The sequence below is a fragment of the Scomber japonicus genome, chromosome 17 (genome assembly GCF_027409825.1).
Source record: "Scomber japonicus isolate fScoJap1 chromosome 17, fScoJap1.pri, whole genome shotgun sequence".
In the NCBI taxonomy this organism is placed as follows: Eukaryota; Metazoa; Chordata; class Actinopteri; order Scombriformes; family Scombridae; genus Scomber; species Scomber japonicus.
The window spans coordinates 6,913,477-6,934,352 of record NC_070594.1 but is presented as its reverse complement, the minus strand read 5'-3'; the positions used below and the strand labels follow the sequence as shown (position 1 = coordinate 6,934,352).

The 20,876-nt window shown below is 37.9% G+C and overlaps 1 protein-coding gene across 1 annotated transcript in view; it reads right to left on the bottom strand.

Moving 5' to 3' along the window:
- Positions 1–18,664, bottom strand: part of cd109 (CD109 molecule) — a gene marked incomplete at its 3' end in the record, with an annotated part of 35,019 nt that extends 16,355 nt beyond the window's left edge. The window contains exons 1-25 of the mRNA XM_053337463.1: positions 18,594–18,664; positions 18,061–18,227; positions 17,926–17,954; positions 17,526–17,762; positions 17,045–17,170; positions 16,151–16,190; positions 15,524–15,605; positions 15,347–15,440; positions 14,765–14,906; positions 13,701–13,810; positions 12,004–12,285; positions 11,398–11,499; positions 11,204–11,266; positions 10,705–10,878; positions 10,003–10,155; positions 9,468–9,557; positions 8,151–8,220; positions 7,953–8,058; positions 7,189–7,306; positions 6,789–6,902; positions 6,067–6,285; positions 4,195–4,336; positions 2,223–2,399; positions 1,553–1,634; positions 424–652 (exon numbers count right to left, since the gene is read on the bottom strand). Of these exons, the coding sequence (XP_053193438.1) occupies positions 424–652; positions 1,553–1,634; positions 2,223–2,399; positions 4,195–4,336; positions 6,067–6,285; positions 6,789–6,902; positions 7,189–7,306; positions 7,953–8,058; positions 8,151–8,220; positions 9,468–9,557; positions 10,003–10,155; positions 10,705–10,878; positions 11,204–11,266; positions 11,398–11,499; positions 12,004–12,285; positions 13,701–13,810; positions 14,765–14,906; positions 15,347–15,440; positions 15,524–15,605; positions 16,151–16,190; positions 17,045–17,170; positions 17,526–17,762; positions 17,926–17,954; positions 18,061–18,227; positions 18,594–18,664 (3,219 nt within the window). The remainder of the gene's footprint in view (positions 1–423; positions 653–1,552; positions 1,635–2,222; positions 2,400–4,194; positions 4,337–6,066; positions 6,286–6,788; positions 6,903–7,188; positions 7,307–7,952; positions 8,059–8,150; positions 8,221–9,467; positions 9,558–10,002; positions 10,156–10,704; positions 10,879–11,203; positions 11,267–11,397; positions 11,500–12,003; positions 12,286–13,700; positions 13,811–14,764; positions 14,907–15,346; positions 15,441–15,523; positions 15,606–16,150; positions 16,191–17,044; positions 17,171–17,525; positions 17,763–17,925; positions 17,955–18,060; positions 18,228–18,593) is intronic.
- Between the last annotated feature and the right edge of the window lie 2,212 nt (positions 18,665–20,876).

Genomic DNA, 20,876 nt, shown 5'->3' with positions numbered 1-20,876 from the left:
AGAGACGGTCGCCCCCTGGTGGCCTTTTGATAGAATGCAGTTCTAAGTTACTTCCACGTTGGCTTCATTTCAGAGGACCGGAACTCCCCACCTGCTTATGACTTTATTTTATATTCCAAAATCTACATGAATACACATTATACACTACATTAGAAAAGTAAAAAAGTACGATGTAATATGTTACATTACTTTAAGTAATTGAAATAGTTACGAATTAATTACTTATTATGTTTTAAATAAAGTAACTAGTAATCTGTAACCTTTTACATTTCCAAAGTAACCTTCCAAATTGGCCGGACCAAAACTAAAAAAATAGTTAGTTTTGATCTTTTATGGTATTTCTAACATAAGTAAAATACAGAATATTACCAGCCATAACTTTCAGGTGAACTTTTCCTCCCATCTGTGTTTAATGCCTCTCACCTTGATGTCATTGTCTTCCAGCAGAGCGATGACGACGTAAGCTGTGAGAGAAACGGGGCCGTCCAGGCCTCCTTGTAGCTCTGTGTGGATGACGCGGCCGGGCTCGTCGAACCTCCCATCAGCCCCCTGCTGGACTCCTAACCAGGCCGCCGCTCTGAGGAGCACAGAGGCGTCGATGCTGATGAAAGGACGAGCCTGAAGGAAACACCTCAGCACAAAGGCAGAGAGCCTGCAGAGAGGAGAGACGGACACGGAGACGGCCTGAGATCATTAGTTTGATTTTAAAATGAGAAAATTATTGATTCAGCTGCTGCAAAAAAGTTTGTATTTTAAGTTGTATTTTAGTTTAAGACACCTGATATCAACGAGCAATGTTTCAGAGGGGGAGTTGGAAATAAAACAACAAAACAATATGTGGAAAAATTTAAACAAACAAGATAAAACCAGATATATTATCACTGGTGATCAGGATGGGGAAGGTTACTTTGGAAATGCAATAGATTACAGATTACTAGTTACTCTATTTAAAATGTAATGAGTAATGTAACTATTTCAATTACTTAATCAAAGTAATGTAACTTATTACATTTGATGACTTTTCAAATTTTCTAACCAGTGTTTTCATCTGTTAGGGTAAATGTTCCTCCTTCTGTCCTACCTTCCTTCCTTCCTTCCTTCCTTCCTTCCTAACATCTAAGTCCAGCTGTTAGGGTAAGTGTTCCCATTAAGCACCAAAGTCCAGCTGTGTTTCATGGATACTGACATGATTTATAAGGGAGATCATTTCTTATAAAGCAACATTTATCTCTCATTTAAACATGTATTCATTAGTTCATGTAGATTTTGGAAAATAAAATAAAAATATTTGATGAATAAAGTCAAAAGTCTGGTATGAGCTTAATTGGTACTGTGAGACAATTTAAGCCCATGTGTGCTCCAAATAAGCAGCAATATATGTATTCAGTAACATGTTAAATATTAAAAAAAGGTCTGACTTCAGATGTAACCTCCTTTTGTAATCATCAATATTTTCCAGTAATGGATTACAGTTACATTTAGTTTGTAATTAGATTACATAACGCTGTTACATGTAACTAGTTGCTCTCTAACACTGCTGGTGACAACATACCAGGTGCTTCCAGATGAATCCTGGTCTCCGAACGCACTGAAGGAGCCGTCGACTCGCTGGTAGGAAAGCTCTCGCTCATAACCTGATGAGCAGAGTTTAGTACACCATGCAGGTCATCTCTTCAGTTATTGTTGTTGCATTTGTACAAATATTTTTAACATGAATAATGACGCCAAAACAAAACCATCAACACAGAATTTGAACCCTTCTGTCGTCCTCCCGGGTCAAATTGACCCCGTCCGTTGACTGTTCCTTCTTTCCTCCCTTCCTTCCTTCCTTCTTTCCTTCCTCCTTCCCTCCTTCTCTCTTTCCTTCCTCCCTCCCTCCCTCCCTCCTTTCCTTCCTTATTTTCTCTCTCCTTTCCTTCCTTCCTCTCTCCTTCCTTCTTCTTTCCTCCCTCCTTTCCTTCCTCCTTCTCTCTTTCTTTCCTCCCTCCTTTCTTCTTTCCTCCCTCCTTTCCTTCCTTCCCTCCTTCTCTCTTTCTTTCCTCCCTCCTTTCTTCTTTCCTTCCTCCCTCCTTTCCTTCCTTCTTCCTTCCCTCCTTCCTCCCTCCTTTCCTTCCTTGACTCAAGGACAACAGGAGGGTTAACTAATCATGAGTCTCTTTTCTTTCTTTTTTTCAGAGCTGGATCAGAGTTATGAATCACATCTCTTTAACATATTCATTCACCTTTCATCATATAGTCTGTGGCTGTGTCTGATGTGTGCTGGTCAGCCTGTCCGGTAGCGTTCAAATACTGGAGCACGTAGATGTTTGGTGCAAAGTTGATCATGTTCTGTTCACCGCAGCCATAAGGCATCTGGATGAGAGAGTCCAGGCCGCTGATGGACGGGCCGAGGATGTCCCCTTCATCGCCGTGGAAACAAGACAAATAAGACACGATGAGAACCTCCAGGGAGACGAGTAATGTTTACTGTTAACTGAGCCAACCTAAACAGACACATCGCGTTGCCGGATGGAGAAGCTGTGAATTAAAACGATTCACCGTGACAGTAGGTGAGTGATGAACTCAGGCTTGCTGAGTGTGAGGCCATGTTTCCACAGATCACATGACGAACTGCAACCAGCTGCATCATCAAAACCTTCCCCCCCTCACTGCTGACAGGACACTTAACCTTTAACATCACTAAAACGCTGAATGTTAACTTCTTGAATCGGAACATAAAGGAAAGTATGACCTCAGTTTGTGCAGCATGTTGTTGCACACGTGTGCTCTATGCTGAACTTTTCACAGCACCTTGTTACATGGAAAAGTACCACTTTAACTTTCCTCACAGCTTGCTGTTTGCACATGTGTACTCCATGGACCCTAAAACATAAAGAAACTAGCTCTGGGTATAATAATCCTTGTTGTATGGCACATATGTCTGACATACTGTAGTCCATCTGTTTGACATACAGTCTGTCAAGTCAATATCTCTACAAACCACATATTTGTCAAAATAATCTTTTATTTACATAAATCTGCTCATAATGAATAGCAAACCAGCTTAAAATTAGCTCAAAGTTATATTGGGAGATCATGATCGCGACCTTAATTAGTTGCTTTCATACTAAAATAAAGACAAAGGGGCGGCTGTGGCTCAGGAGGTAGAGCCCGGCTCCTTCAGTCCACATGCCCTTGGGCAAGACACTTAACCCCAAATTGCTCCCGTTGCTGCGCCAACGTATGTATGAATGAGAATGAATGGTTAACTTCCTCCTGATGAGCAGGTTGGCACCCTGCGTGGTAGCCCCTGCCATTAGTGTATGAATGTGTGTGCATGGGTGAGTGAGTTGTAATGTAAAGCGTTTTGAGTGGTCGTAAAGACTAGAAAGGCGCTATATAAGTAGAGTCCATTTACACAGAAAGTACAACAGACCAAACCTCCCAACGCCAACCTGTGATGTTGGGTAATTTTAGAAGTTCACCAGATGTGATTGACTCATGAGTCCCAAAGAAATGGATCCATAAAGATATGTGAACAAGGGTGTCCACATACATTTGGCTGGAATTGACCTATTTAAAAAATCGAATAAAATGCTAATTACCTTTCCATTAAATAACCGATGGAATACTTTTAACTGGATTTATTTAATTCACCATACATGAAATAATCTTGAACTGCCAAACTGAGTAGAAACTGAAGGTAATCAGTTAGTATTTCACTTGATATTGATTATTTGTAATGTCACTGACAGATATTGTACAGTAATGGAATGAATGGACTGATGTGAAATCCATTTTTGGCAATTTCTAAAGTCTAAATTAAAGTTGCATCAGATGAATGCCTGGAAGGCACTGTTGTACTTTTGAATTGTTTTTTGGTCAAATTGACAAAATTATTTGAAATGAAATGGAAACATGAAAAAAAGATTATTTGTTTTTTTATGTTGGTACAACTAATTAAACTAAGTTAAACCAGATTCAATAGTCTTATCTAAAGGCCAGTCGATTCATAATCCATAGCAACAAAGAAGTTTAATCCTGCACTGTTTTTTGTGTATTTTGTGCTCTTTGTACTGTCAGTCCTAATTGAGCTTCAACTGTTTTCTATTGAACTCTGCTGTTCTGTTGTTTTACAGGAATCAGACATCAGGTGCAGTTTGAATCTGTTTCCTGGTATATCGTGACTCAGTTTTCTTCATTGTGTTTACATACCGACAGCCGTCACTGAAGCCCTCTCGCTGCCCTCCACGACATCTGCCGGGAAGGTGAAAGTGACGTTTCTGGAAATGCTCCAGTCTAAAGGTGAAACCTCAAACAGCAGCGAGGTGGAGAACGTCTGCTCGAGGCCTTCAGCCTGCACGACCAACAGCCGTGAAGAATTGACACACAACACACAAACAAAACCTGGTGAGTAATATTTCTGGGAAAAGGCTGAGCTGTAAAACAAGATCAAGATTTCTTAGGTTACAGTGGAGCAGCAGATGAGAGTCGGTTACATTGGAGGAGTTTCCTGTCTGCAATGCTTTGTGTTTGTTTTGGAGTTACAGCAGGTTGACGGATGATCTGATAAACATGGATGACAGGTTCAGCCAAGTTCAACGGGTTTTGTTGAGCCAGACAACGAACCTCTTACTACCAATTGTGGTTCACCGTACGTTTATCTGAACTGCTTCATCACCTTTACTAATATAACCTTGCATACCTCTGGATCACTGTTGCATAGACAACTTTAGCCCTCATCGCAATTGTCCCGTGACATTAGCGATACAGTACTGTTACATCAAGACATTTTGCGTTATTCTAGCACAGGCAAGTCCAAACTGTTCATAAAAGGCCATGTGGCTGCAGATTTTCATTTTAACCAAGCAGGAGCACACCAAACCGTGACTAATTTAATCAGCTGATCTCAGTCTTCAGACAGCTGCTGGGTCAAATCACGGGTGCTTTTGATCAGTTGGAACAAAAACCTGCAGGCACACGGCCTTTTATGGAATAGTTTGGACATGCACGCAAGTCCTCCAAATGAAATGACCAAAATTGACCAAATTCATAAGGTATTTTCTAATCTAGCACCCCTATCGGCAGTAATCTTCAGGACAGCATAATTTGTCTGGTAGAAAACATTGATGGTTTATGATGTGAGAACACTGTGGTTAAGGTCTGGTTAGGTTTACAGAAAGATCATGGTTTGGGATAAATGTGTCACTTTGTAAAGGTTAGAGAAACATGTGGTGTGGGTTAAAGTTACTACTTCCTTAAAGTTAGGTGCCTTTCATCATCATGGCTACAATAATCACCACAGGCTTCAGGCTACAGGATGATCGTAGTTATCCTTATTTTTAAACTGTGCTGACTCACGGTTAGAAACAGGAATGAAACATTGGTCTCCTGTGGCAGAGTCCACTTCTGGGTTAATGCCTCCATCCACCTCTCCTCCTCTGAATGAGGAAATCTGTCTACATATACATACTGTACTGTATGTCATCTGAACTGCATCACTGCTCCAGTTCTCTTTTTTTTGTGTGTAAGTGTATTTATTTTATTGTATTTTTGTCTTGTTTTGTGTTCACTGTATCTTACATGATATTTGTTTATTTTTATTTAATATTTTTAAAAAGAAGTGAAAGAAAGCAGAACATCCAGGGGAGTTAATGGAAATCAATATTTCACTTAACCCTCCTGTTGTCCTCAGGTCAAGGAAGGGAGAAAGGAGGAAGGAAAGGAGGGAGGGAGGGAGGAAAGAAAGGAGGGAGGAAGGAAGGAAGGAAGGAAGGAGGAAGGAAAGGAGGAAGGAAGGAAGGAAGGAAAGAAGTATAGAAGGAGGGGAAGAACAAAGGAAAAATTAAAGAAAGAGGGAGGAAGGAAGGAAGGAAGGAACAGTCAAAAGAGATGGGGTCAATTTGACCCGCGAGGACGACAGGAGGGTTAAAATGCAAATGCACTGGAGCTCCGAACCACCTCTATAAAATCAAGAAGCCACTAGATGATTAATATTACTATAATTTGGTCCAATTTTACAACTCCTCCATTGCAACCTCATTATCTAAAACTCCCTGATAACAACCATGATTTTTGTCCCAGCACCTTGACGAGCACAGTCGTGCTAACAAAGTCAGACGCCAGCATCGACATGGCTTTCACACTGATGGGGATCTCTCCGAGGACCAGCGGCTTTATGGGAACGAGGACGGATGCTCCACCCTGGCTCCTCACAGACACCCGACGAACATTGAGCACAGACAGCTCATCATTGTCCACGGAGACAAACTCAAAGGTCTCACTCTCTCGAACAATCAGCGTGACCTGACAAAAGAGACAACAAAATGAATCCGCCCAGATCACGTTATACAGATACAAAGAGAGTGGGAGGAAACAAAAGAAGCATGTTGTTGTAACCAAATATCATAATTAAAACACAGCAGCTCTCTGAGGGTTTGAAGAGATATTTTATGAATATTTTAATTGTGAAGAATGTAAAGATTAAAGAGGACCTGGGTCATGTCTTTATCATGTAACAGCAGGGTTTACAAAAATGTTAAAACCACTGATGGTACATTAGATTACAACAAACTGACACCTAAAATAAACCCACTGGCCCTGTTTCGTCCTACTAACTACGCCTGTAATCCAACACCTGTTGTTGTCTGCAGCTGGTACACACTGACATATATCACAATCACAGACTCATCTGACTGACATTAATCCAATAGTTTGACCTTATTAACAATGTTAGATTAAGGAGAAAATTAAGCTTTTTTGGTACACTATGTTGATCCAGCCCTGAGAAGAAGCAGAAAAGCACTCACGTCCATGTCCTGTGGGAGGTAGTTGAACAGAATAACCTCCAGCAAAAGCTCTTCTCCTCGGATGATGTAGGCCGGCAAATTCAAAGACAAGAAAAAATCCTGGAAGACTGTGAGCTGCAGGAAAGTCACATGGAAACTGCTAAATACTCTACACACAGACTAACCAGAGGCTAACAAGGCTAATGCCAACAGCAGAAAATAATATCAATACAAATATAAGTTTTTAGCTTGACCCAACAAGTACAACAAATGATAGGATTACATTACCACAAACAATAATGCGAAGAATTTAAAGGGTTAAAAAAACACTTTAAATAGAGTAATAAGATGATAAAAGAATACTGAAAGAACTGAGTATTATTCTGTCATTTAAGGGAAGTCGTTGAAATAATGTGAATACCTCTACAGGTTGCTCTACGATGCCCAGACCCAGGTTCTCAGACATGACAAAGGCAGTGGCTGTCCAGGTTGTGATGCTGTCTGGTACAGTCAGTTTTATCTCTTTTGTGTCTGAATTACTGCAAAAAAAAAATCAAGATAAATACAGTGACAGAAAATAGAATTTAAAAAATGTGCTCAAGAAGACTGAAAACTGCTTGTTTTTGGTTTACTGACATAGTGGTTTAGTATAACTTGGTTTAATGTTCTTTCTCTGGATCTGGACATTACAGCAGTATCAACTCAGGCAAAACTCAAATTATTTAAGAAGGCACACAAACTGTAAGAAAGAGCCCCAGTTAGTGCTTTTCAAAGCAAGGGGGGCAAACCTCCCATGGAAAGCTTGATTCAGCCACAAGTTTCTATCAATGCTGTCTTATCTGGACCTGGCTTAGGATATAATGTAATATCTTAGATTCCCTCGTTATACTGTATAATGCAAGTTTTGGAAATTAATGTTTTAAATGTTTAAATCTTTAATTGTTTGCTGAGCTGGAGAAGTAGAATAAATAACAGTATCATCGGCGTACAGTGTGAGTTTTCAGTTAACCCGTTGTAACTTAAGTACCATACCAGTTCCAACCATAGAGGGCAGTACAACATTGGGTTTCTACGTGCTGTTTAGGTACACTTGAAGTTAATGGTCCAGAATTAATCTTTTTCAATCTCAAGTAAACAATTTTAAGTAATTATTGCACGGGTTGGTGGTTTTTTAAGCTGCTTCACCCTGTGTCGGTATCCATCCAAATCCACGTCTCTGGAAAGTTCCGGCGCTCTCGTGGCTCCTGTTCTTGCTCCTCCTTCGTCTGGTAGAAAACAAAATCTCCCCCTGCTGTGGTGAAGATGATTGTCAGTTATGTTAGCGTCATATAGTCAGAATAATCCAAACACACAAGTTGATTGATTTTTAAATTTAAAACGTACGAAATTCAGGCTTCATCAGGGGATCCAGCATGTGCAAACTGGCATCAGTGAACACCACAAGATTACTCATCTGGGCAAAAACATGGAAGATATGAAACCATAACCTCAACAACCCAAACAGTATAAATGCTATTTGAAATTCAACGAGGACAAAACACAAGTTAGAGTAAATGGTGCGGGATCAAAGAAAGACAGAATTCTACTTGGTCTTAAATTTCTGGAAAACGTGGGTTTAGTCAAAAAGCAAAATGTCTGGGTGTCACCATAGATCATGACTTTGGTTTTAGAAAGCACTTTGACTGTATCAAGTCGGCATTGTTCCACCTAAATAAATATTGCTAAAGCCAGACCAAATATATCTTTATGCCCTTGTCTTCTCTTGTCTATTACAATGCTTGTTTAACTGGACTTCCCAAGAAATCTATAAATAGACTTCAGTTTGTACAAAAACCAGCTGCCAAAGTTTAAATGAAAACAAACAAAACAGAGCACATTGCACCCATTTTTAGCACCATTACACTGTCTTAAAATTGTATTACTAGTTTACAAGGCCTTCAATAGTTTAGCACCTCCATACATGCCTCAGGTGATTGAACACTGAAGCAGTAAAATAATCAGCAGTTAAGGCAAATCAGTTTGGTGATGTAGCCTTTTTTTATTACCTCATAAATATCTGACATACATAAATAAATATCTGATTCCTTTTAAGAAAACATTAAGACATTCCTTTTTATTTTTGCTCAGTAGCCTGTTTTACTAACAGATTTTTTTTCCACAGTAATGGTGGTTTCTGCTCTTATTATTTAGTTACCTTTTATTATTTGTAGGAATCGCTAGTATTTTATTTTACTTCTTCTCCTTTGCCTTTTTTTGATTGTTTTTTGTCTCATTTCAATGTTTCATGCATTTTACACAAGTATAAATGATAAACAAAACAATGGAAATAAGGCCAAGTTGTAATAAATTCAAGCATCCTGCTGTTTTTACTACCTGTAACTACTTACTGGAATAATAATTTGCATGAATACTTTCCTCAGCATAAGTAAAAGCAAATAATTTAATCCAAGTGCTGACAAACTGGTGGTCTGTGTATATCTTTGGTAAATTTAGCACCCAGGCAAACCTATTGAGGATATTTATTCTCATCATTGCTGCATTTGAGATAATATAATTATATGATTGCTCCGTCATAGGGAAAATGGCATAGCAAGTGGTCAGACAGAACTGGAAAAAATGAGTTGAAAATGGTTGAGTAAACAGTAACTTTATACAGCACTTCAAAGACAGAAAAAAAAATCCCTCTCTGGGGAGGCTGACCCTGAAGATGGAGTATGGATCTCCCTTTGTCAATGTGTCAGAGTACATGTCTTCCTTGGAAACACTGTACTTCTCCATCTGTTCCAGTACCTGTGAAAATAACACCAACACCCTGAGATCTGCTACTGTCACAGTACACAAAGACCAACAAAACAGCCTGGGACACAAGAAGGGCGCCTATTGTTCAAAACCTGTTTGGCCAATCTAGGGGGAAAATAATAGTTCATAGTACATCAGATCATAATGAAATGATACTAGGGTGTGGTTGGGTTTCATGGTGTATCGGGTGTGGAAGTGGTAGGAAGGTCTGGCATGAAGCAATATTGCAAATGACGATCTGGCAAAGAGTGAGTGGACAACAAGAGTATATATACTGGCTCTACCAACTCAGTTGAGACTCCTTCATACCTATCTCGATCTTATGTTACATTGAAGTTATGTGATGTATACACCTTTACATTGACAATCACTTTAATAACATATTTGTTGTTTTTGGAACCTTGGGACAGCTCTTTGCATCAACAGTTGGTCTCACCATCTCTGGGGTGATGTCATTGTGTGATGCCATCCACTTTGTTGCCTTGTCAACCACCAGGATCCCGACCAGAGAGCCAGGCTCTGCCACCTTGACCCTCAGAGTGACCTCATCAGCCGGCCTCCTTGTGGGCTCACTCCAACTCAAAGAGACCTGTCAATCACAGGTCACTCAGTCATATATCTTAAAATGTTGTTTAACCCTCCTGTTGTCCTCAGGTCAAGGAAGGACTGAGGAAGGAAGGAAGGAAGGAAGGGAGGAAAGAAGGAAGGAAGGAAGGAATGAGGAAGTAAAGGAATAAGGAGGGAGGGAGGAAATGAGGAAGGAAGGAAGGTGAGAAGGAAGGGAGGAAGGAACAGTTAAAAGAGATGGGATCAATTTGACCCGGGAGGACGACAGGAGGGTTAACTGTTCAAAATCTAGCCATCAAAACAGTGGCATGACAAAGAATTCGGACTGTGTTTTTCCAACAGCTGTGCGGATAAATAAACATCTGAAACTTGAGAGAAGTCGTCGAGTGGCCCCTTCTGTCTGCTGAGCTTAAGCCAGAATAGAGGAGTTACACTGCTGTACTCTGGTGTTACTACCTTGATAACACTGTACTGTACTTACAATAGCCAGAATAACAATACCAGGCCAACTAAAATATGAATGTGTTTTTTAAAAATTAACAAGTCAAAACCAATGAAGCCAATAAATCACCTGGTTTTGTAAAGCTTGGGTTATGGGCAGCCTGATTACGTCATTGACAATCTCTCCATTTGGAAGCACACAGTAGACGATGATACAGGCAAGAGGAGCCCAGGTGGTTTCTGGGACCAGCGTTAGATCACCAGAGCTTTTCCCAGCAGAAACGATCTGACCTCTGGACTTTACCTTCACGCACAGAAAACAGATGTAAGCCTTTACTGAAATTGATGTTGAAAATTGTTTATTTATATTTACAAATTTCATAAAACATGGTACTTTTCCAAATGTAGTTTACAGTTTGCTATGCAGTATGTAAATGAGACAACATAAATAGTTTGAAATAGTACAAATAGCAGTGTAAAAATAAAATAAAATGTAAATGTAGTCTAACCAATATAGAAAAATCTGATTTATCCACAATTACACTTAGAAGTAACTGTAAATTGCATAAGAAGCATTGGAAGAAACAACAAATATGTACATTAATTAAATGCAATATATTGGCACTTACTATGTAGTGAATCTCAGCCATTGGGAAATTCCTCTCAATGTGCAGCACAAGGGATGAACCAACCTAAAAGAAGAGAACACACAATATGGTGAAAGGTTATTTCAGTGTACGTACATCACTGATTTCCACAAACCTCATAGACAGGACTTTCTGGCACAGATTGTACTTAGTTTCTTATGTTTCCTCATGATTACCTCTGGGGGTTCGGAGGGTTTCTGAATCTGTAGATAGGAGTGACTGGGTGATGTGTAGCTTCTATAGAGCTGTAGAGTGTTTTGGCTATCCTCAAATGAAGCCTGAAAACAACATAACAAAGTAGAAATGTAAGTGCAGAGTCCAAACCTTCTTTGGCATCTGCTAGCGGGTGAAGATCCTCTTTTCTTTTCTTCTACGTGGATCAGTTTCAGATTGCTGACTATTTTAAAAACTCAGTAACATTAACCATTAGGGTATGTTGGTTTCCAGAGCACAAGCTTATATCAGTCATTTTATAAAAAGCCTTGATTTGGCCTGATATCAGTTGGCCTGGGACATCCAGAAATGTGGGAACATTTGCATTTTCTTTATCTCTATGCAGACAATACACTGCTTTATATTATAATGTATCTCATCAAGAATAAGACCCAAATATAAAACATCAAATATAATCACTGTGTTGAGATGTATTATTATGGTGCACAACACTTTATTTTGCTGTTTTTGCAATTAAAATGACAATTTTACTACTTTTTTAAAAAATTGCAGAGAGAATTTTTTTTGTTTGCAATAAAAAAAAGTACTTGTTTTAAAGTGTTACCTACATCAATAGTGAGTGTGGCAGTGTCATCCATGATCTGGATTGAGAGCGGTATTACCCCATCTGGGGTGAGAGGAAACTCCATGTCTTGTGCTGGTATCCCTTCTGGAGTGGGATGCATAATATCCGAAGAATCTGATGAGTTTTGTCTACGTGGGCCCATTTCTTCCATCTGGTCCATTTTCCAATTCCAAGGACTTTTCTTTTGCTGCACCACTGACACTTTAACAGTCTGTTGTAGATCCTCCAGAGACAACGGCTGATTGTTGTATGTGCATATTTTCAGCTACAAAATGAGGAAACATGCCTTTAGAGTGAATGCTTTATACACTGTGTTGGCCCTGGTTTTTTTTGTGTCACTCTATTTATTATTAAAGTCACTCTGAATGTGAAACTGACAGTTCAATTGCTGCTGACACCTTGAATTAAAAAGGTTTCTCCTCTACCTAACCCCGTTTTAATCATTCCTCCTGTTCATACCGACCATTAGAAGATCCCTTCATTATGCACTTTCAATTTAAGTGGTGGGGGACAAAAACCAGAGTCCTTGTCTGTGCAAAAATATATTTAAAAGTTTATCCAAGATAATAAGAAGCTTCAGTTATCCAAATTAGTCAAATATTTTGAAGTTAGAGTATTTTTAGTGTTAATTTCCTTGTTTTGTTATGATTTTGCTACTGTGGCTCTACAGGAAACACCAATGAGACAACAGAAGATACTCACTTTATTTGCCTAATTCAGACTGCTGTAGCATAATACGATTTTAGGATTAACTTTTGATTACATTTTTACTCACAACGAGGACTGTGGATTTCAGACAATCACTTCCATGGTAAGTCCATTTGGAGTGGATCTTTTAATAGTCAGTATGAACAAGAGAAATTATTACAGCAAGGAAAACCTCTTTCGGTGTTCATATGGGCATCTGAATGATGTTTTAAAAGAAACTTGGAAAATGTGAACCTGTTCTTTAATGGATGACCTGCTTGGAATTAGCTGTATAGCATCCTCGTGAGGAGTCTAAATCACTTGTAGTGCCATCTTCTACCTTAAACACTGTGAGCTGAATTATATCATATGTGATTTTTCGAAAATGTTGTCATTTAACATCCCTGGAGGGCCGATTATGTAAGTATGTAGTAAACTGATTTTCTATAACACTGGTAAATGTATTATGTATGTTTGTGATTGTAGGAGCTCAGTATTCTGTTTGTTTTTGTATTGGAGGAGCTCATTGACGTTAATTGTCTGCATATTTTTCTGAGTGAAAGCTGATAGCCTTTATATGTGCAGTGCTGTTTATATCAGTTCTGCCTGAAGTTAGTCTGAGGACCAAGAATCATGTTATTACATTGAGTTCAAGTGATGGTCAGTATGTGGGATTCTTTGGTTTTCTTTTCATGGCAAAGAGTGAAGGAAAGTGTTACTCAGCATAGAATTTTATTTGACATTACCTGTTGTTTGTTTGATTATTTATAGTGAACACTGATTTTTGAAAACATCAATGAAATTTGCCCTGGTCAGCGAATATTACATCTGATATACCAACACATCCAAAACATTAAACATGGTAAATACGTTTTAATAAGAGAGAAGCATTTTCGATGTGCATCAGAATACTTTGTTGACTATAAAATCAAACAATGGAAAACCATCATGAACAAATTAGGGTAAATCTATAAAAGATGTTGCTCGTGTTACCTTGGCATTGAAGTTCAAAGAGGGCCTTAGTTCTTTGGGATAGCCATCAAAGGAAAGTTTATATCTATGTTTTGCTAAAGAAACCGTTGTTGTACTGTTATACGTGAGACCTGGAAGATGAGAAGCATTCATAGTGAAGTCAAAAACACACATATCTGATTAATATTCAACCTCCACTGCACTGTAAACATTATTTAATTATAATAATATAATATATTTATAAATTAAATAAGAGAACACAACTTGAAGTCTGATGGCTGACTAGCGTCTCCCAGAGGCTGCAGTGATCATTACACCTGCAGTAGGACATTTTGGACAGAAATAACTTCTCCTTACAGCCTTAACAGTAGCGCTAAAATTAAGTTTATCCAGATGGTGGCGTTACAGAAAAGGTCCTATTATCATTAAAATCAAGGAATGTGAGCAGTAGATTTAAGTGCAATCTGCCTGTTAGATTCACAAATTCCTCGTGCACACATGGAAATCAGGGCCAAGATGCAAACAAATTTATTATAATTTATTACCTGGAAACCATGAATATCTGCAATAAATTTCATAGCAGTCTGGCCAATAGTTGTCCAGACATCACTGTCTTTAAGCTCTTAAATTATTTGGATTTTTTTCAATATTGTATTTATTCAGTTAAATGTTCAGTTATATTTTCTGTAAACTGCATTTATTGTTTCCAAGCTTTTTCCAACCTGCCAGGAATACAGTTCAATTTGCGGAATAATGAATTCTTGTTTATTAAAGTTATGGCCAAAAAAAAGTAATATCAATATACTGAAGCTAAAAAGTACTACAACCAGCCTATAAAATATCCACCAAATGTTCTTTTTAGTATTGTAGAATGTAAACAGTGTCTTCTATGGTAGTTACAGCCTTGGATAAAGCAAACCCATAATATGAATTACAGTGGTTAATAAACTCTAATTGTCAACCATAAATCAACTTTATTGCGGAACAAATAATGTGCTGCACTGAATACTTTTATATTCATCAATACAAAGGCCCATAAATAAGTGTAGCCAGGAGGTGATGTTATGAAGATAAAAACTGATTACCTGTTAGATGTTCAGTCACATGAGCCACGATCGTTAGAAATTCACCATCCATGAGTTCATCATAGAAGAGCATGTCTAGAGCTCTTTTGTTCATTGGATGATAGCTGGGAATGTCAAACATGAAGTCTGCTGTGCCGTCAATCTAAATCAAAGCAACACTAATGTCATTAAGGATATTTTACAATGATATGTTAACCTTTTGATTATATTTTTTATAGTGGCTAGTTACCGGATGCCAATGTGATTTTCAAAATTATTATTGTGTCTCACCAACAGTACAAAAAGTAACTCATCTGTATTGATTTAAAATGTAACCAGATATAAACAGCACATATTTTGCACTTGATAAATTACTTAAATAATTGATCTACTAATCTTATACACATACATAACATATAATTGGGCAAAACTTTAACAAAAACACGATAACACAGTTGTTCTTTAGTTTATCTAGTGACTTTTAATCTCTAGATAATGTGTATACATCAATGTTACCTGAATTAATTTTGGTGTGTAAACAATAATCATATAATAATCTGTCTGTTTGCCTCCAAATGAGAAGCTTTAACTGGGTCTACACACCTCTTTGTTTTCATCGTAAACGTCTTCAATACCATGAAAACGATGCAGAACCGTTATATTGACGAATCCCTGAACAGGTTTCCCATACATGTACCTGAGGTTGAAAACACAATAATTGAATTGCATTGTATATGTAACAAAGTGTGTGTAAAAAGCAGTATGTTAATAGGTCCTCACTTTGCTTTTACGGAGCCCCACAAAGTGTCTTCACGGTAAATGACATCCGGAGCTTCAATCACAACCTCAAACTTCGGCAGAACTGCAAACAAACATAGAAAGCATCGAATTTTAGAGCTGCTGCACTGAAGTCCTTTTAGAAATTTACAGTGTAGTACAAAGTCAAGAGGTCGTTATGTGTAGTGAAACAGAACCACGTTCCTGCACATGCTAGGTGGTGTTTGCTTTACACAGAACAACTCTCTGAAAACACTGACGATCACTGTTATTAGTCTTTGGAACCATTTCTAATCAAACTAAAATGACCAAAGTCATAATGAAGGCTCATTGATGTGTTTTCAATAGTTTTTGAGCAATAACAGAGATCTACAGCACAGAGGAATAAGATATCAGGCTTCGGATACACACACAACACTTGTAAGCAGGATAAATCCATTGTTGGTTTGGCTATGTGTAAGATTTATTGACACTAAGAAAAATATGGAAAATTACTGGCCTATCCTTTAAATGTTGATATTTTCAAATTATGTTTAGAAGCAAGAAAGAAAAGCTTATTTCTACATACAATTATTTGGCTTTCATTGCATCAATAAAAAAAGGAGTAAACGTCATAGAAAACATACATACCATAATGTGCCACATTGAAATGTGTCCTACTAGAGGAGCCCTGTAACGCAACAACAAAGCCTCTTAATTAAGATAACAAAATGATTAGTTCCTCTAGTGCTAAGACTTTAAATAGAAAAGCAGTCCTTTATTTTTTTATGAACCCAAAACTTTTGTTTTCTGGTTTATTTGAAGTATTACAACCACCAGGTGACACTAGTATCACTGCAGATGTTGCAGATGTTCACTCTTGTTAAGGGACTGTATGAAAACCTTCCCTTTGATTTCCCCCCTAATATTTCAAATAATACATTCATGGCAAACAAAAAAATACACTCTATTTCTATAATATTTGCAATTAATTGTTATTACCTCCAAAAACTGACTCAGGAGCAACACTTCCCTGTAGATGTGATGATGCAGCCTCATTGTATGAAATGCCATTAAAAATATTCAACAAAGCTGTGCATTTCATTCTCACTGTTATCTTTCATGTCAAGCAAAGTCATGATTTACTTTCAGGTTTCTGAATGCCAGCTCGTGTGAATTCCAGGTTGAGTCTTTCAGCAAAGAACAAACTGAGTTGGAAATCATAAATTTGACATCTGACTTGAGGCCAAGTTTCAAACCTGCAGCGCTGATAGAGAATAAGCCATCTATTTTCCTTGGATGTACTCCTTTTAAAACAAATGTAGTGTGTAATGTATTTCAAACACTCTGAAAATGTCTTTATCTCGACAAGGCAGTTAGTTTAGTTAAATAATCTGTTACAGTGTATCACTTACATGTTGTAATGATAGTTTATCCGACTTTCATCTCAGTTCCATCCAAGAAACCTGCAGTTTGGTTTATACAGACCTTATAAAAGCCTTGTAAAGTGCACTTAGTGGACTGAGTGACACGTTGCATACTTACATTGACTGTAGTAAGAATGGTCCATTCACCCAGAGGAGGGTTCTCAGACAGCTGAAACTCTTTGGACACGACTCCAAGGACGCCATCCAGAGACAACCACTGTCTGACCAGGTTTCCCCTCGGATCCTGGATCAGGGAGAGAAATTATAATCTTCCACTTTCTGTTAGCCATGAACATAATCAAAGTGCGGTGATTGGAAATTTCTTGACAAAATACACCCTTTTGGAACATATCTTCCATGTGGAACTAATCTTAGAAACCTAAATCCTTGTTGTGCAATCCTGTTTCCATTTCTACTGTATCTGAGAAACCAGGTAGATCAACAAAAACTGAAGCACAGTATTGGTAGTCAGACTGTAAATCGTAAGTTAAAACAGTCTTTTAAAGAAAACAAGACAAAAACAGCACCTTCCCAAATTCCGTCAATACTTGGACTGACTGCTAATGATGAAATGTAAGGAAGCCTGATGTCAGACTCACGGTGATGACAATGTCCACCGGGCTGAGGTAGGGTTTCCCATCGGGGTGAATGGACACCGCTCTGATTTTCACCAGCTGTCCAGGTAGATAGTTCAGCTTGTCTGTCTGGATGAAGGTAGAGAGGCCTTTGGGGTTGAAGTACAGCTGCGTGGAGTTGGAGAAAACCTCAATGCTACCCACGTGACCTTTGACCTCCAGGTTGTAGGGTTTCCTGTAGCTTGACTTGCCTTCGTGAATCTGCAGGGGAAGGACATAAAGACTAATGACAATGGAATTTAAACTGCAGATACATTTTGGACTTACTCCACTAATCATTGTTATCTAACCCTAACCCTAACCCTAACCCTAACCACCAAGAATCCTTCCAATTCCCCCAATTCCCAGCCCCGGCATTGCTTACAGGTGGCAAAGTCAGCATCTTAGTTGAACCTTTAAAACAGAAAATTTGTCATATCAGTGTTGAATCATTTTAAATCAGAAGACAAACTTTTGTTGATGCAAAAAAAAAAAAAAAACAACACAAAAAGGGTTTTACCTCCTTCCACTGCAGCTGAGGCCGAGGACACAATCTGCTTGTCATGAACAATGTGAGCAGACACAGTGACCAGAGAGGCGGTCAGGATGGTGACTGATAGTGATGTTGGGACTCCAGGTCGAAGATTTATGGGAGCCAGCAGCAGGTAGGAGGGCTGAGGGTCGGGACTGAAAGACCAAATCAGCATGGAGGGTTAAACATGAGGAGGAAAACTAGAGTCTGTGGCTGTAAAACATACATTTTCTATCTATCTATCTATCTATCTATCTATCTATCTATCTATCTATCTATCTATCTATCTATCTATCTATCTATCTATCTATGTACAGTATGTTGCTGTAAAAAAAAACAATGAAAACTAATTTTTCAATGCTGTGAGCATCACAAACTCAAGTTCGTATTAAAATATGGTGTTAATTTTATATTAAACCCTCACTTTGAAGATATTCAAGGATGTTAAAATCACAAATGAGCCTCAATTTTGATATTAATTGATTCTCATACAGACAGTCTACCTGCACCTTTGTGGTTACCTGTGTGTGGTGTTCTGGGCGGCGGTGAGAACGATCAGACCGAAGAGTCCCCACACCTGGAGACGCTCCATTTGTGTGAATGAACCTCACTGCACAGATTTGCGCTCAGAGCTGGAGGCAGGTGATGTCAGTGGCGGTCTTCATATCTGCAGACAGTGACCACACCTCTTCATACAATATCACCTGATTAACTGAGCCAGTGTCAGTTTACCTGGTTTTCCCCCTCAGGGAGGCTTCAGTTAGGAGCTGAGATGGGTGTTTCCATACTGAGGATATTTACACTGCTATTAAATATGTTCCTCCCAAAGAAAAACAGATTCATGATGTCTGAACAGTCTTTCTTTATTAGTTAAGTCTTTGTTAGGTAAGCGTCACTAATGCTGAGATGACTCACAACCCCTGCATGGAGCTGGAAAAGGATGTTAAAAGTTTCATGAAAACTGCAGCTGGCCATTGGTGGAAAGCAACTAAGTACATTTACTCAAGTACAATTTTGAGGTACTTGTACTTTGCTTGAGTATTTCCATTTGATGCTACTTTATACTTCCACTCCACTGACAGCTTTAGTTACTTTTCAGATGAAGATTTGACACAATGGATAATATAACAAGCTTTTAAAATACAGCACATTGTTAAAGATGAAACCAAAAAGCAGTGTGTAGTTAGGCTCACATTTCAGATGTCTATGAGTTGTTAACAGCTCCACCAAATAGTGATTTTTCCCTCTAAACTTCTCACATGCTTTCATTTCAATAATTAGCCAATATTTCACGAATATTCAAAGATTAGAGAAAAAGTAAGATAAGGAAAATCCTCTCTTTGGTTTAAGTGGTCAGAACTAGTAGACACAGTGTACTGTACAAGAAGAACAAGGAGTCCTGCAGCAGATGGTTTGGCCCCCACACAGCCCTGATCTCAACATCATGGCGTTAGTCTGTAGAGACAGAAACAGCTGAGACGCCAAAATCTACAGAAGAACAACTGTGGTGACTTCTCCAAGATGCAGGAATGCCCGACCTGCTGAGTACCTGAAAAACTGTGTACAGGTGTACTGATGAGAACTGCATCTGTGTTAAAAGGCAAAGCTGCTCACACCAAATATTGATTTTTAACTCATTTTTTAAAGCTTCCTCATTTTACTTTTAGTGCTGAAAACTTTTGCACAGCACTGTAAACAGATGATTGTTTTGCACGTGTTCATGTGTTGCGTGTATGGTTCACTTTAAACCCTGTAAACACTAAATTACATTGCTGCTTATCATTTTCCAAAACATGCCATACAGATTTGGATTGATTACCTACCCGTAGCTGCAACATCTGATGTTAGTTATTTTCTATTAGAATAAAATAATAATGGGTCTGTGTTTAAAAAAGCAACAAAAAACAACAACCTCAAATTAGTTACGTTCAGTGTTTATTCTGTTTTCAACCTCCATTTGAAAGATGAAATCTCAACTGTAATTTACACATTTCTAGAAAAAAGGAGGTGCTGTTCATTATTTCAACAGCAGATGGCGATGTCAAACAGCATGTGAATCTAACTTTAATGGAAATGTATGTTTTTAAGTTCACTGAGCTGTGGAGAAAAGACATGTACTGGACTGCACATTTCTTTTTAATTGACAAAAAAAGGAAAAAAATATTATATGTACACAATGTACAAAATCGTATACATTCTGGGTATATATAACCAATACAGAGAAAAGTAAATGCAAAAGAAAATAAACATAGTATGACTAGAAATTAACATTGGGGGGTAGTAGCAGCATAAGGATGAAAAAGATCAAATAAAAAAATAAAAGATAAGATAAAATAAAGTAGAAAATAAACTCAATTAAATAACATAAAAACAAAATAGATAAATTAAAATAAAATAAAACTAAATAAATGAAATAAAATAAGAGTGAAAGAGATCAAATAAAAAAAGATAAAATAAAGTAGAAAATAAACTAAACTAAATAAAATAAAAACAAAATAGATAAATAAAATAAAATAAAACAAAATAAATAAAACAAAATAAAACAAAACATTATTTCTAATAGACAATCTCTCTGTAAATAATCTGCAACTATATTAAATGTGCAATATGCATAAATACCTGATATTATATACATGTGTGCAAAGTTACTGCCACTTTACATAGCAAAGTTCAATATAATCACAAATAGGCAATGCATGCACAGCTCTGCACAGTAAAGTATGCATTCATGTTAACCTCCGTGTCAACAGAGGGAGCCACTCTTTATGTTTCATCCTCTTTAAAACAACCTGACTGCTCTTTTT